This window comes from Symsagittifera roscoffensis, chromosome 4 (assembly GCF_963678635.1).
Source record: "Symsagittifera roscoffensis chromosome 4, txSymRosc1.1, whole genome shotgun sequence".
Lineage (NCBI taxonomy): Eukaryota > Metazoa > Xenacoelomorpha > Acoela > Convolutidae > Symsagittifera > Symsagittifera roscoffensis.
In genome coordinates this window covers 2,497,648-2,510,860 of record NC_087065.1, presented here as the reverse complement: position 1 = coordinate 2,510,860, position 13,213 = coordinate 2,497,648, and the positions used below count along the sequence as shown (strand labels likewise).

Here is a 13,213-nt window from a genome sequence, read left to right as displayed (position 1 = left end):
TGACTAAGCTTGTTCAATTTGTTTTTAAAATGCTTCATCTTTTTTCTTCCTGTTCAGATGAAGTTGTGGGCTGTATTGGAGACGGACATGCAGCGATGGAACGTGTCTGTGTTTGAGACACAGAAGATGCTGGCGGAGCTGGGCAAAGACAGGTTCCTGGAGGTCTACCAGAGCTTCAAGATCTGTGACGTGGACGAGAGTGGATCCATCACAGTTGAGGAGTTCTACGAGGCCATGTGCAATCTGGGATGCACTCCCAACAAACACAAGATCACAAACATGCTCAAGAAAGCCGACAAAAATGGTACCTATTTTTAACCTGCTCCACCTCAAATAAGATTAATCTGGTTTATTCGCTCGGGAAAGGGCCAACATACGAGCTGTTCAGCTCTCCACGGAGAACCGCTGTTGTGTCCCTGTTTAAGATCTAGAAGTTCAAGATCTACTGATAGTCTTGTAGTTGTTTTTCTGGGCTGGGTAATGTTGCCTCACCCTCAAGCAATGAGCATGGATCATGCAGGTCCTCGAACATCTGACCTTCCTATTGAAAGGCAGAGCCAGAGAGGTAACCACTTCACCAGTGCTTACCTTAAAAAAAAACAAATTTTCTGGATATCAAAAAGCACTTTCACATTAATCAAAAAAGTTATTGTTTTCAAATAAACAATGAACGCAATGACCTGCTCAAAAAAAGACAGCGTAAGCTGTGAATGTCTTTTAACGATTTTTATTGGATATAAAATTCGTTTCTTTTGTTCATGACTAAAAATGAAGGAGTAATTTCTATAAAGCAAAAAAGTTTCATTCTAAAACTATCTTGGCAAATTCTGGAAATTGGAGATTAAAACTAAAATATCTCCTCAACATCTATATGGTATCTACTAAAGAACGCTCTCTAAATTAAAACAGCAATCATCGCAATATAAAAAAGGCATTGTTTGTGCCTTAAAGTTCATTTCTATTGGTGTATGTAATTACTGAGGACCGTCCTATTAGCATATGTGTCGATAAGCATGGCCCTGTAAAAGAATTTAGCTTAAAGATTCGCTACTTAAACTTTTTTCTAATTCACATTTGCTGTTTGGAACAGCTAGCACTATAAACTCCTATAAATATCAAGAAGTTTTCGAAATAAATTTAAAATTTAGACTAATTTTATTTTGTTTGAAAGCACACCCATTTAAATTAAATAATTGCATGCTAATAGGCACACATGCTAATCGCTACGCTCCAGCAATAACGATTGCAATTTTAAGCTATTTCTGAGAATTCTGTAATTAATTGACTAGTGTCCGGTAAATAACATGACAGTTGTTCAGATTTGAACCATTTTTGACTAGACTTTAAGACAAAAAATTACTCCTTTTCTACTACATGCATTGCTAAGAAACTGAAAAAGGTAACAACAGTTTTCCAAATTCATTTCTTAGAAAAAAAAACACTGCAATTCAATCAATCAAGTCGGCGTTTCGTCTATGCTCAATAACTATAATGCTGATTTAATTTACTTGGACAAAACGAACAAGACTGCTCGTATTCCGACTGTCTTTTAAGGTCTATGGAGCAAAAAAGACATGAATAAATTATAAGTAATAAAATAAAAGGGAAAAACATTAAAACTTGGGATTTTTCTTGAAAATCATCCCCCCACACGCCAAGTGAAGTACAAACTGATAAATTTCGCTCCTAGTAACATATTGCTTATGACAAACAAGCTTCCTTCAACACATTTCGAACCGTTTCTGAGACAGGTTAAATCTCCGCTTGTGCGTTAATAGCGCGAAATTGGCCCAAATTGTCCCAAATTGGCCAAAATGGCAATCTTTAAACCCCATTAAAAATACAAAAAAGAGCACATGTGAAATTTCTTTCAAAACCTAATCTGAGGAAAACGATACCTTTGAATGATATTGTCAAAAATTGCTTGTTAAAAAGTCGAAATTTGTCTGAAGAATAAAAAATCCACCTTGAATACAAATATTCCGTAAATTTCGTTACTAAAGTCGGATCAATGAAGATTGAAATGTTAAACATGTTTTTATTTCAAATTGAGTTGGCTAAAGACACAAAAAAACCGATGATGACAAAACTTGCTGAAAATTTCAGCAGATTTATTATGTGGAATTTGTTTTGCAAGTTCGGGTCTAAAATGTTAACCCAAAAACGATTGCTCGTCAACCAAATCAGTTTCTAATAAAAACGACACTAAATTAAGCCTGTCTTGTGATCGAACAAAATTTGAGAAAAGTATAATTATTCAAACTTAGTATAAAATGAATTTATTTTTGTTTGATAGCCAAAAAGTTTCAGTTTTACTGAATAAAACACTAATTTTTGTTTTGAAAACATTCTAAAAACGTTTTACTCAAAATTTTAGAGAACAACTTTCTCCCAAATTTTGTTCGGTTACATAAGAGGCTATATTCACCAGACTTTGTTCGACTTTGTTCAACTGTACCGGATGTCGATAGTCTTTGCTTGATTTTAATTGACTATCACATAATATGAATTCTCTAAAATCAAAAAAATTTTCAAGTCTTTATTGCAACGTTTTTAATTAGTATCAGACAAATCAGTTTTAAAATGTCACTGAAAGATACTTACAAAAAAATTAAACGGACACGGTTCGACCTTTTCCGTTGGATCTTGAATCAAGCACCTCAGCTTGGGAAATTGATGATAAAAAATTGATTTTTGAAATCTTGCATTAATCAATGATTTTGCTTACATTAGTAGACTATCAACTATAAAGATTACCAAAAGATTGATGTTTGTAAAAATTTTTCTGAAAAATAATGTTATTAACCATAGAGCTCTTACATATCAAATTTTTTTTGGGATTCCAGGAAAAAATCAGCAAAACTTATGGTTCCTCATTGTAACACTTGTTTTTTGCTATATCATTAGTGTTCCGACCATTGAAAATGGGGAGAAGCTTTGTATTCGGGTGTGTATTTTTTTTTACTTTCAACGCAGAATCAGGTACCGCAAATAATCATCGGAATGAGTCGAGTGATAAATCATATAAAACCCTTTCAGCCGTGATGCGAACGACATTAGAAAGTTTTCAAAAAACTTTCTCATCGTTGAGAGAACCCGTTTAAAAATTCTCATATTTTATTTTCTGGGCTGGGTAATGTTGCCTCACCCTCAAGCAATGAGCATGGATCATGCAGGTCCTCGAACATCTGACCTTCCTATTGAAAGGCAGAGCCAGAGAGGTAACCACTTCACCAGTGCTTACCTTAAAAAAAAACAAATTTTCTGGATATCAAAAAGCACTTTCACATTAATCAAAAAAGTTATTGTTTTCAAATAAACAATGAACGCAATGACCTGCTCAAAAAAAGACAGCGTAAGCTGTGAATGTCTTTTAACGATTTTTATTGGATATAAAATTCGTTTCTTTTGTTCATGACTAAAAATGAAGGAGTAATTTCTATAAAGCAAAAAACTTTCATTCTAAAACTATCTTGGCAAATTCTGGAAATTGGAGATGAAAACTAAAATATCTCCTCAACATCTATATGGTATCTACTAAAGAACGCTCTCTAAATTAAAACAGCAATCATCGCAATATAAAAAAGGCATTGTTTGTGCCTTAAAGTTCATTTCTATTGGTGTATGTAATTACTGAGTACCGTCCTATTAGCATATGTGTCGATAAGCATGGCCCTGTAAAAGAATTTAGCTTAAAGATTCGCTACTTAAACTTTTTTCTAATTCACTTTTGCTGTTTGGAACAGCTAGCACTATAAACTCCTATAAATATCAAGAAGTGTTCGAAATAAATTTAAAATTTAGACTAATTTTATTTTGTTTGAAAGCACACCCATTTAAATTAAATAATTGCATGCTAATAGGCACACATGCTAATCGCTACGCTCCAGCAATAACGATTGCAATTTTAAGCTATTTCTGAGAATTCTGTAATTAATTGACTAGTGTCCGGTAAATAACATGACAGTTGTTCAGATTTGAACCATTTTTGACTAGACTTTAAGACAAAAAATTACTCCTTTTCTACTACATGCATTGCTAAGAAACTGAAAAAGGTAACAACAGTTTTCCAAATTCATTTCTTAGAAAAAAAAACACTGCAATTCAATCAATCAAGTCGGCGTTTCGTCTATGCTCAATAACTATAATGCTGATTTAATTTACTTGGACAAAACGAACAAGACTGCTCGTATTCCGACTGTCTTTTAAGGTCTATGGAGCAAAAAAGACATGAATAAATTATAAGTAATAAAATAAAAGGGAAAAACATTAAAACTTGGGATTTTTCTTGAAAATCATCCCCCCACACGCCAAGTGAAGTACAAACTGATAAATTTCGCTCCTAGTAACATATTGCTTATGACAAACAAGCTTCCTTCAACACATTTCGAACCATTTCTGAGACAGGTTAAATCTCCGCTTGTGCGTTAATAGCGCGAAATTGGCCCAAATTGTCCCAAATTGGCCAAAATGGCAATCTTTAAACCCCATTAAAAATACAAAAAAGAGCACATGTGAAATTTCTTTCAAAACCTAATCTGAGGAAAACGATACCTTTGAATGATATTGTCAAAAATTGCTTGTTAAAAAGTCGAAATTTGTCTGAAGAATAAAAAATCCACCTTGAATACAAATATTCCGTAAATTTCGTTACTAAAGTCGGATCAATGAAGATTGAAATGTTAAACATGTTTTTATTTCAAATTGAGTTGGCTAAAGACACAAAAAAACCGATGATGACAAAACTTGCTGAAAATTTCAGCAGATTTATTATGTGGAATTTGTTTTGCAAGTTCGGGTCTAAAATGTTAACCCAAAAACGATTGCTCGTCAACCAAATCAGTTTCTAATAAAAACGACACTAAATTAAGCCTGTCTTGTGATCGAACAAAATTTGAGAAAAGTATAATTATTCAAACTTAGTATAAAATGAATTTATTTTTGTTTGATAGCCAAAAAGTTTCAGTTTTACTGAATAAAACACTAATTTTTGTTTTGAAAACATTCTAAAAACGTTTTACTCAAAATTTTAGAGAACAACTTTCTCCCAAATTTTGTTCGGTTACATAAGAGGCTATATTCACCAGACTTTGTTCGACTTTGTTCAACTGTACCGGATGTCGATAGTCTTTGCTTGATTTTAATTGACTATCACATAATATGAATTCTCTAAAATCAAAAAAATTTTCAAGTCTTTATTGCAACGTTTTTAATTAGTATCAGACAAATCAGTTTTAAAATGTCACTGAAAGATACTTACAAAAAAATTAAACGGACACGGTTCGACCTTTTCCGTTGGATCTTGAATCAAGCACCTCAGCTTGGGAAATTGATGATAAAAAATTGATTTTTGAAATCTTGCATTAATCAATGATTTTGCTTACATTAGTAGACTATCAACTATAAAGATTACCAAAAGATTGATGTTTGTAAAAATTTTTCTGAAAAATAATGTTATTAACCATAGAGCTCTTACATATCAAATTTTTTTTGGGATTCCAGGAAAAAATCAGCAAAACTTATGGTTCCTCATTGTAACACTTGTTTTTTGCTATATCATTAGTGTTCCGACCATTGAAAATGGGGAGAAGCTTTGTATTCGGGTGTGTATTTTTTTTTACTTTCAACGCAGAATCAGGTACCGCAAATAATCATCGGAATGAGTCGAGTGATAAATCATATAAAACCCTTTCAGCCGTGATGCGAACGACATTAGAAAGTTTTCAAAAAACTTTCTCATCGTTGAGAGAACCCGTTTAAAAATTCTCATATATTATTGTAAAGCCGTTTCAGCCATGATTCGAAAAATTGTTGCCTTAGTGTCGAGAAAAACTGGCCTCAAAATTTTTAGTTCAATTTCGAGCCAGTAAAGCGAGCGAGCAAGCTCATTTTAATAGGATGAAAACGACACTATTTTAGAAAAAAATCGTCGGAACATTGTGCTGTTTTATATTGAAACTATTTTTTAAATCCTGATCAGTTCTTTTGGATCTATGAATGGACCCTGTTTGAATATCGTTGACATTCTTTGAATCCTCATTGGAGCCTCCTAGACCCATAATTTGGCTTCTACTACATGCATTGATTGAAGCCTTCGTTTAACCGCCTCAGAATGGGTCAAAAATCGAACATAGGTTGACCAGTTTGATTCAATCATGAGTATATAGAACCTCAAACCCCTCAATTTGACCAAAAACATTAGGTTTAAATCCATTTTTTTTGAAATCAGATTAAACGATGGGTCAATTACCGATCTTGTTTTTCAAAACGTAGTTTTTATTTGTATTGAAGGGAACTCGGAGGTTGAGTTTGGGGAGTACGTGTTTCTGTTCCGCAAGTATGAACAGCAGATGACGAGGGCCTTCAATGACCTCAAATACGCGTTCGAGATAATGGACGGGGACGGCAACGGCTATGTCACCATCGACGAACTCAAGTGAGAATCTTTCACCACAAATTCTCGTTTCAAATTATTCAAAATTAAAACAGAATATTTTTTTATTTAAATAGCCGCAAAAGAAACTTTTGTCAAATACTAGTGAAAGTATTGAAATCTTGTAGAAGCATAAAATATATTTATATAGACTACCAGGTTTTTCCGAGCTTTTCCTAAACTACAAAGGACCCTTTGTGCCAAAAACATTATAGCGGCAAGCTTTTTGGCGAATGAGCCCAGTCAGCCTCGAACCATCGCTCTCTGGATTACGACCAGGCGGAGTTATTCTTAGTTACCACTCCGCCTTAGATTTGTTTTCTTTTTCAAGGGACGCTATGGTTAAGTTTGGCCAGCCGATGGCGGAAGCGGAGTTGGAGCGACTGGTGCAGACGGCCGACGCCAACAAGGACGGCAAAATAGACTACGTCGAGTTCGCCCGACTTCTCCTGGAACAGAGCAGTTCCTCTAACTGCTCCAGATAAATCGAAGTAGTGACTCATTCGGATGTCAATAGCCGGACATCAAATGAATACATTATGAATCACGAAGTCTAATTTTAGAATTCTAATTGTCAAATGTTTCAATTTTTATTCCCTGTTCGACTTGGAGTACCGTGTGCTTGATGCACGGAACACAAATCACTCATGTTTTGTGTTTCCTTATTAATAATTTATATCGCTGATGAAACTTTATGCATCGATGGTCTATGCGCATAATTATTGTCTTAGAAAATTTTGCGTTTTTAAAATTTTTTTTAGACGGACGAGATAATTTTTTGAAATCTAAACGAATATCATATAGAACCTTATTGAAACGAGATTTGAATAGCATGAAAAGTTTGGGCAAAAGAGTTTCTGCTGATTTAAAAGTACACGTTTTTTACTCATGACGCCTTGGTTTTCTTTTTTTGGTGGCTTCTCTTAAAGTTTTAATAAATTCAGGCAACAATTTCATAGTTTTCGAAAATCAAAGATTTAGAAAAAACAGTTAATTCGGATCAACAGTACAATTCGGCTTAACCGCATTTCAATAAATTTGGTTGTGCGCGTTTTTCCACAGTTTTTATGTGGAATGCCATTCGAATGCGCGTTAATTACCTAAAATAATGTGTTGAAAATCAATTTTTTCTTTAAAAAATATTTAAATTTTTATAAACATAAGGTATACTCAAAATTATTTCCTGAAAAATTCGAATTTTTTCCTCACTAAACCAAATGGGGGGGAGGGGGAGGGGGGTTGTACGGTTCATCTGATAGTTCAACTCGCAAAAATCTTTGGTATGTCACAAAACCATGCAATGTACATTCGTATAATTTATAGTATTTTGTATGTTACAGATAAAGAAAACTGATAAACTTAAATCTAAATAGAAATTGACTATTTTGATGAAACAATTTTGTTATGAATTATGAGAAATTCAGGATCTTACAAACATATAGTCTGAGTTGAAGGCTGTGATTCGGTCGACGCCCTCTGAGATGAACAAACTTAAATCGATGGGCTCTCACAAAACTAAGACCACTTTACGCGTGATAGTTAAACTGATTCAGTTTCAGAGTTTGTTTTCATACTTTTATTCTTCTGCATCGGCAATATAATTTTTCAGCCTGTCGATTTTGTCAAAATCTTTTCAAACTCCGTCCTTTCTATCAGAACGGGGGTGTTGCGACATGCATGCGTGCAGGTTAGCGTGCGAAATAAACATAACAAAACTGATCGTTTACCAGGGCAAAGCCCTGGAACGTTCCGACTGTCCCTTATTTCGTATCGAATAGTTTTGGGAAAAGAAAATATTGAAAGTGTAAAATTTGGAGTCGTACGGAATGAATACGACCGATTAGCCAGCCTCAATTCAATTTGGTACGATTTTGTTGTGCGGGATAATTCGAGTTACGCTCTCAGCATCATGAATAGACTCTTCAAAGCGCGCATAATTTAGTCCAGAACATGTCCAATTAGGCAATTTTAAAACCCCAAGAACTTGAGAAAAAAAATTGAAGGTAAAATATCGTTTTAAAAATGAACTCAGAAAATCGATACCTTCAATGGAAACTATTATTTCTATTATTTCTGGAAACTTTTATTTCGATCGGCAAAAACCACACCGAGCATAAATATTCCGTTTTTTTTTCTAAAGTCGGAACAATTACTCACTCAGTTTGAGTTGTAGTTGCAAACTTTAGAAAACTTGTTCAACACCAATTGTGCTAAATAGCTGCATGCTAATTAGCGGCACGCATTGCAAGCTCCCCCCGTTTTAAATTTAATGAACACAGTCAAGCTTCTTGACAAGAATTCTGTAAGTTAAAAAGAACTATCTACGTTACTTTACCTTGTTTTAACTGCGATTGGTAATCGAAAAGTAAAAAAACAAGACTGCTTGCTCGTATATCAGGGCTAAGCCTTGAATGTTCCGACTACCCCTTGATCGGTATCAAATACTTGTTGCTTGGCGAAGAATTTATTTTAATACCATAAACTCTGGACAAATCATCATGAGTGCAATTGATTAATGTGAACGATTAGCTTGTCTGTGCGGGATAATTTGCCGCGCATAAATAAATTGCGTTTGACTTTTGCCATCATAATTAAAGTCTTCACAGCGCACATGAGTTAGTTCAGAGCATGGCCAAATTGGCCATTTTCAGACCCTGAGAACTTCACAAAAAAATTTTGACAGCAAAATATCTTTTAACATTTGACCTTAGAGAGTTTATATCTTCATTAGGTTATCAAAAATTTTCGTGGAAAACTAATATTTCAATTGACGAAAATTGACTAAATGAAAGAACAGTTTAAGCATAAAAATTGCAAATTTCTTCAAAAATCGGGACACTTAGGCTTACTGTTTTTGCTCCTTGTGCATGCTAGTCACGTTTCGCATGAAATAAAACTTTCGTTTAAAAAAAATTTTGCGTTAAGGACGCAACACTGAATTCAAGGTGTATAATCATCAAACCGCCATGTCTACAAATCTTCATATCTTTACATCAGAATTACTTAACAATTGCATAACAACAATGACAGTTTCTTGTTATGTTGCATAACAATGTTAAGTTTAGGCTTGTTGGAACGGTAATCTGATTTTCGGCTTGTTGGCTAAAAATTAAGTTGGCTACCACTGAATTCAATCACTTGGCATCAATTCTTTTTGCAGAGCCAGCTCATTTTCTAGAAAACTTGGGCAGTTATAAATGCTTGAGTATCTATCAATCAATTCTCTGTTCACAAATTTTGCTGGTAGCACTTGAAATCTGAATAAAAAAGAGTTCAAATACTCTTTGGATATTATAAAAATCAAAAGTTGGCAAAGGCAGAATCCACTAAGGGACCTAAACATAGGAAAAAAGGGGGTACATGTTTTGCACATTTTGAATTGGTTAAAAAAGTTTCGAGCAGTTGATCCTTGTATAACTTTTGAGCGTTAACTAGGATTGAAAGGTAATTGGTTCTTGTTTAATAAGAGTTCACTTCTTTTTAGACTTGCGGGGAATAAAGGATTCTTCTCTTTATAAGTAGTTGACCATCCTGTAGGGTTTAAGATAAGTTGGCCTTTAAGAGCTAAGAGTAACCAATGAAAAAACTAAAGTAAAATCGACTAAAAAATTTAATGAACCCCAAGTTGACGTCTCTTCAAGAAAATCCAGAGTAAAACCATTAATTTGCAATAACTGGAGAAAAAACACTTGTTTATCAAGAGTTTTAGAGAAGGTTGACTTATATATGAACGAAAAATTAAATTATTTTTGCTAAGTAGATTTTTTGCTTCGTGTTCAAAGACTTTCAAGATTTTGAACTTTTTGCTTTTCATCATCTGCTTTCCAGTTCGGGAAACCAATTTGCAAGAAAGCCGACACTATGTTCAAATTGTTTGTTTTCTTCAAAATGTCTTTCTCGAGAATTTCTGCGCATGTGTCACTGGCTTTTCTCTATCCAGTTTTGGGGATATGAATAGCTTAATGAACAGCTACCATAACTTATTGATTGATTTTTTCGAGTTTGATGTGAAAAAGTTTGCTTTCGTATTATTGGAATGGTTATTTTTCAAACCGTTGTTGTTAAATTGGGGGTTAATATTAACAGCTAAAAAAGCCATCGTCAACGCTTTCAATTAAATTTATCTTTTAAGCATTTTTTCAAAGTTATTCGAAAGTTTCAGCGTTTTTCGTCTTTTCGTCTTCATATTCATCTTAGTAAATTGCTCAAATTCAAAAATTAATCGCTTCTGTTCAAAAAGAAGTTTTGAGCGCACATTAAACAATTTTTTTATCGCACTACATCGAAAAAATTGTACTTGAAGCGCTTCGATTCTTCAACCTTTAAGTGTTTGGCAGATCGAATGAAATGTTTCTCACTTGTTTATTGGTTGAAGAAATGTACAGTTATCGTTCCACAAGGATTTAATTTTGGAGTTTATCTTTCCAAACTACTGAGAGCGATGGTAAGAATTTTTAAAAATCAATGGTCTCTCCACTCGCATGACACATCTTTTCTTATAGCAACCTAAATCAAACAAACTGTGGCGGGTCTAGTATCTTTTTGAGGGAGAGAAAGATTTTCAAAAAAAATGACAAAATTTACGGTCAATTTTCTCGTAGGTTCACCAAACATTCATTCAGTGTTAGAAAACATAATTATGAAGACCATTTTAAGAAAATCATTTTCAGTGCCGCATATAACTTTGTGAAAAAAAACATCCCTAAAAAATTCTCGAAAAATATGATAGAAAAACTCCAATTTGCAAATCGCTCTCAGAGTCAGGTGCGGAACTAGGATTTTCTCGAGAGGGGGGCGGGTTTTCAAGAAATTCTCCCAAAGCATTAAAAAGACCCTGTTTTGCTCCCCCCTCAAAATTAATATATATTAGGCGCCGTTGAAATGGCCTGGAGTCGCCCAAAAAAATAACTCAGTCTGGTGTGTGGGGAAATAAGAGAAGCGGACTATGCTTAGACAGGCTAGATAGCCTTTCATAGATCCTCTGCGAATCGCAGAATCCACAATTATTATTATTAGTATATTTTGACTCTGAAGGCAGAAAGTTTTAGGGTCCGTCACTATATATTGATATCTCAAAAAAGTACGAAGAGGGGACATTTTGGGCTCTTTTTCCGTTTCCCGCCACCTGTAATTTTTTACTAGTAGAGTTACTGTTCACGTTGTCCGATTGTTATAAAAATTGACATGCGGACTAATTAGGCTGTGCCAAATATATTCGGAGTTCATAATTAACCTTGTAAAATTACTCGTTACACCATAAAAATTGATGGTCGTGTGAGGTGGGGGGGGGGGGGGGAGGAGGAAAAAGAGCCACATTTTGGATCAGGAGGGGTTCGATACCCTGAGGGGGAAGGATACGTCCCCACTATTTTGGATCAGGAGGGGTTCGATACCCTGAGGGGGAAGGATACGTCCCCCCACTAAATCCGCCACTGCTCAGAGTTAATATATACCTTCTAAAGCGGCGTTACAAAAGTTTCGTGCCTGTTGGTAGAAAACGAATGTAATGCAGTGTTTTTATGCGTAATAAATATCGCAAACATTATTGGTGTCAGAATACATAGATTAACTACGTTGTAAGTATGCGCCTCATAAGTATAATAGTATGAAATACAATTACAAAAACATCAATTACGCAATTGTTCGGGCGGGTGCGGTTATAATATTTGGTTAACATATTTTTTAACAAACAGCGCTAGGACGTACAATTTTTGTTAGTGTCCATTTTAAAGAAAAAAACAATAGGGGTTTTCTTGAGTTAGTGCTCCCCCCCCACCTACCCTCACCCACCCCCAAGCCTAGTCCCCCGTAAACCTCCCTCCCCCGCCTTCCCCCTCCCATCGCCTAGCCCCTCACTTAGCCTACCCCCACCTACCGCACCCACCGCACCCACCGCTCACCTACTCCATCCCACCTGCCTTCACACCCCACCATCTACCCCCTCGTAAGTTGGGGGAGGGGGGTGTACGGTCTGCGGGGGGGGGGGGGGGGGGTATGGCGTAAAGTGTGTGGGGGAGGGGTAGATGGAAGTGGCACGCGTTTACGGTATTTAATACGTATTCTTACGGTAATTGTATGTCAAAGAGAAACAAGTGAAAAGCAATTCATCTTTTAGCTGTAGCCTAAAAAAGTGTTTAGCATTGCAGCGTTAAATTTTTTAATAGTTACTTTCAACCTATTGAAAACTCCAGTTATAAGGTGAAATCTCCGTTATAAGGCAACAAAGTGATTTCTTTTCATTTGCTTTATAATTGATTATTAATCCATTAGGATCAATTATTTTAGTTTTTTGAGACAGACCATAAAAATCCATGATATCAATTATTATCTAAAGAACTCCATTGCGCTAGTATTTTTTTGTACCAATAGTTTAAGATTTATGAGATATACCTGAGTTGCAGCGCAATCTGAACCCAGGGTTCAATTTCCAGTCTTGATTTGAGCTCCAAATAAGCTCCTGTTTGCTTTTGACACTGATTTAGAGCAAAGAGAGCGTTCATTGAACGTTCGTCGATATGTCACTAACTTGAAATAATGAAAAAAATTATTAGTGTTTCACGTTTTCAAGTTTTTTTTGACAGTAAACTTTGAACCCAAGTCAAAATACGCTGATGACTCTCCAGAACGAAATTTCCTAATGGCATGCTAGTAAAACATTTCCCATGCGGCATATATTTTATGTTTTCATTAAAACTCAAATGCTTTCTCCCAACAATTATGTTTTCTTTTTGTCAGGAACGAAAAATTGTGATATATGTTTCGAACTAATTGTTTCGAAGG

At 34.9% G+C, this 13,213-nt stretch overlaps 1 protein-coding gene across 2 annotated transcripts in view; it reads left to right on the top strand.

The window, feature by feature from the left end:
• Positions 1 to 7,248, top strand: part of LOC134844565 (squidulin-like) — a 36,214-nt gene extending 28,966 nt beyond the window's left edge. For both annotated transcript variants that reach the window (XM_063861302.1, XM_063861301.1), the window contains 3 exons: positions 58 to 304; positions 6,292 to 6,436; positions 6,765 to 7,248. In XM_063861302.1, the coding sequence (XP_063717372.1) occupies positions 58 to 304; positions 6,292 to 6,436; positions 6,765 to 6,918 (546 nt within the window). In that variant the 3' untranslated portion in view covers positions 6,919 to 7,248. The remainder of the gene's footprint in view (positions 1 to 57; positions 305 to 6,291; positions 6,437 to 6,764) is intronic.
• Positions 7,249 to 13,213: the final 5,965 nt, after the last annotated feature.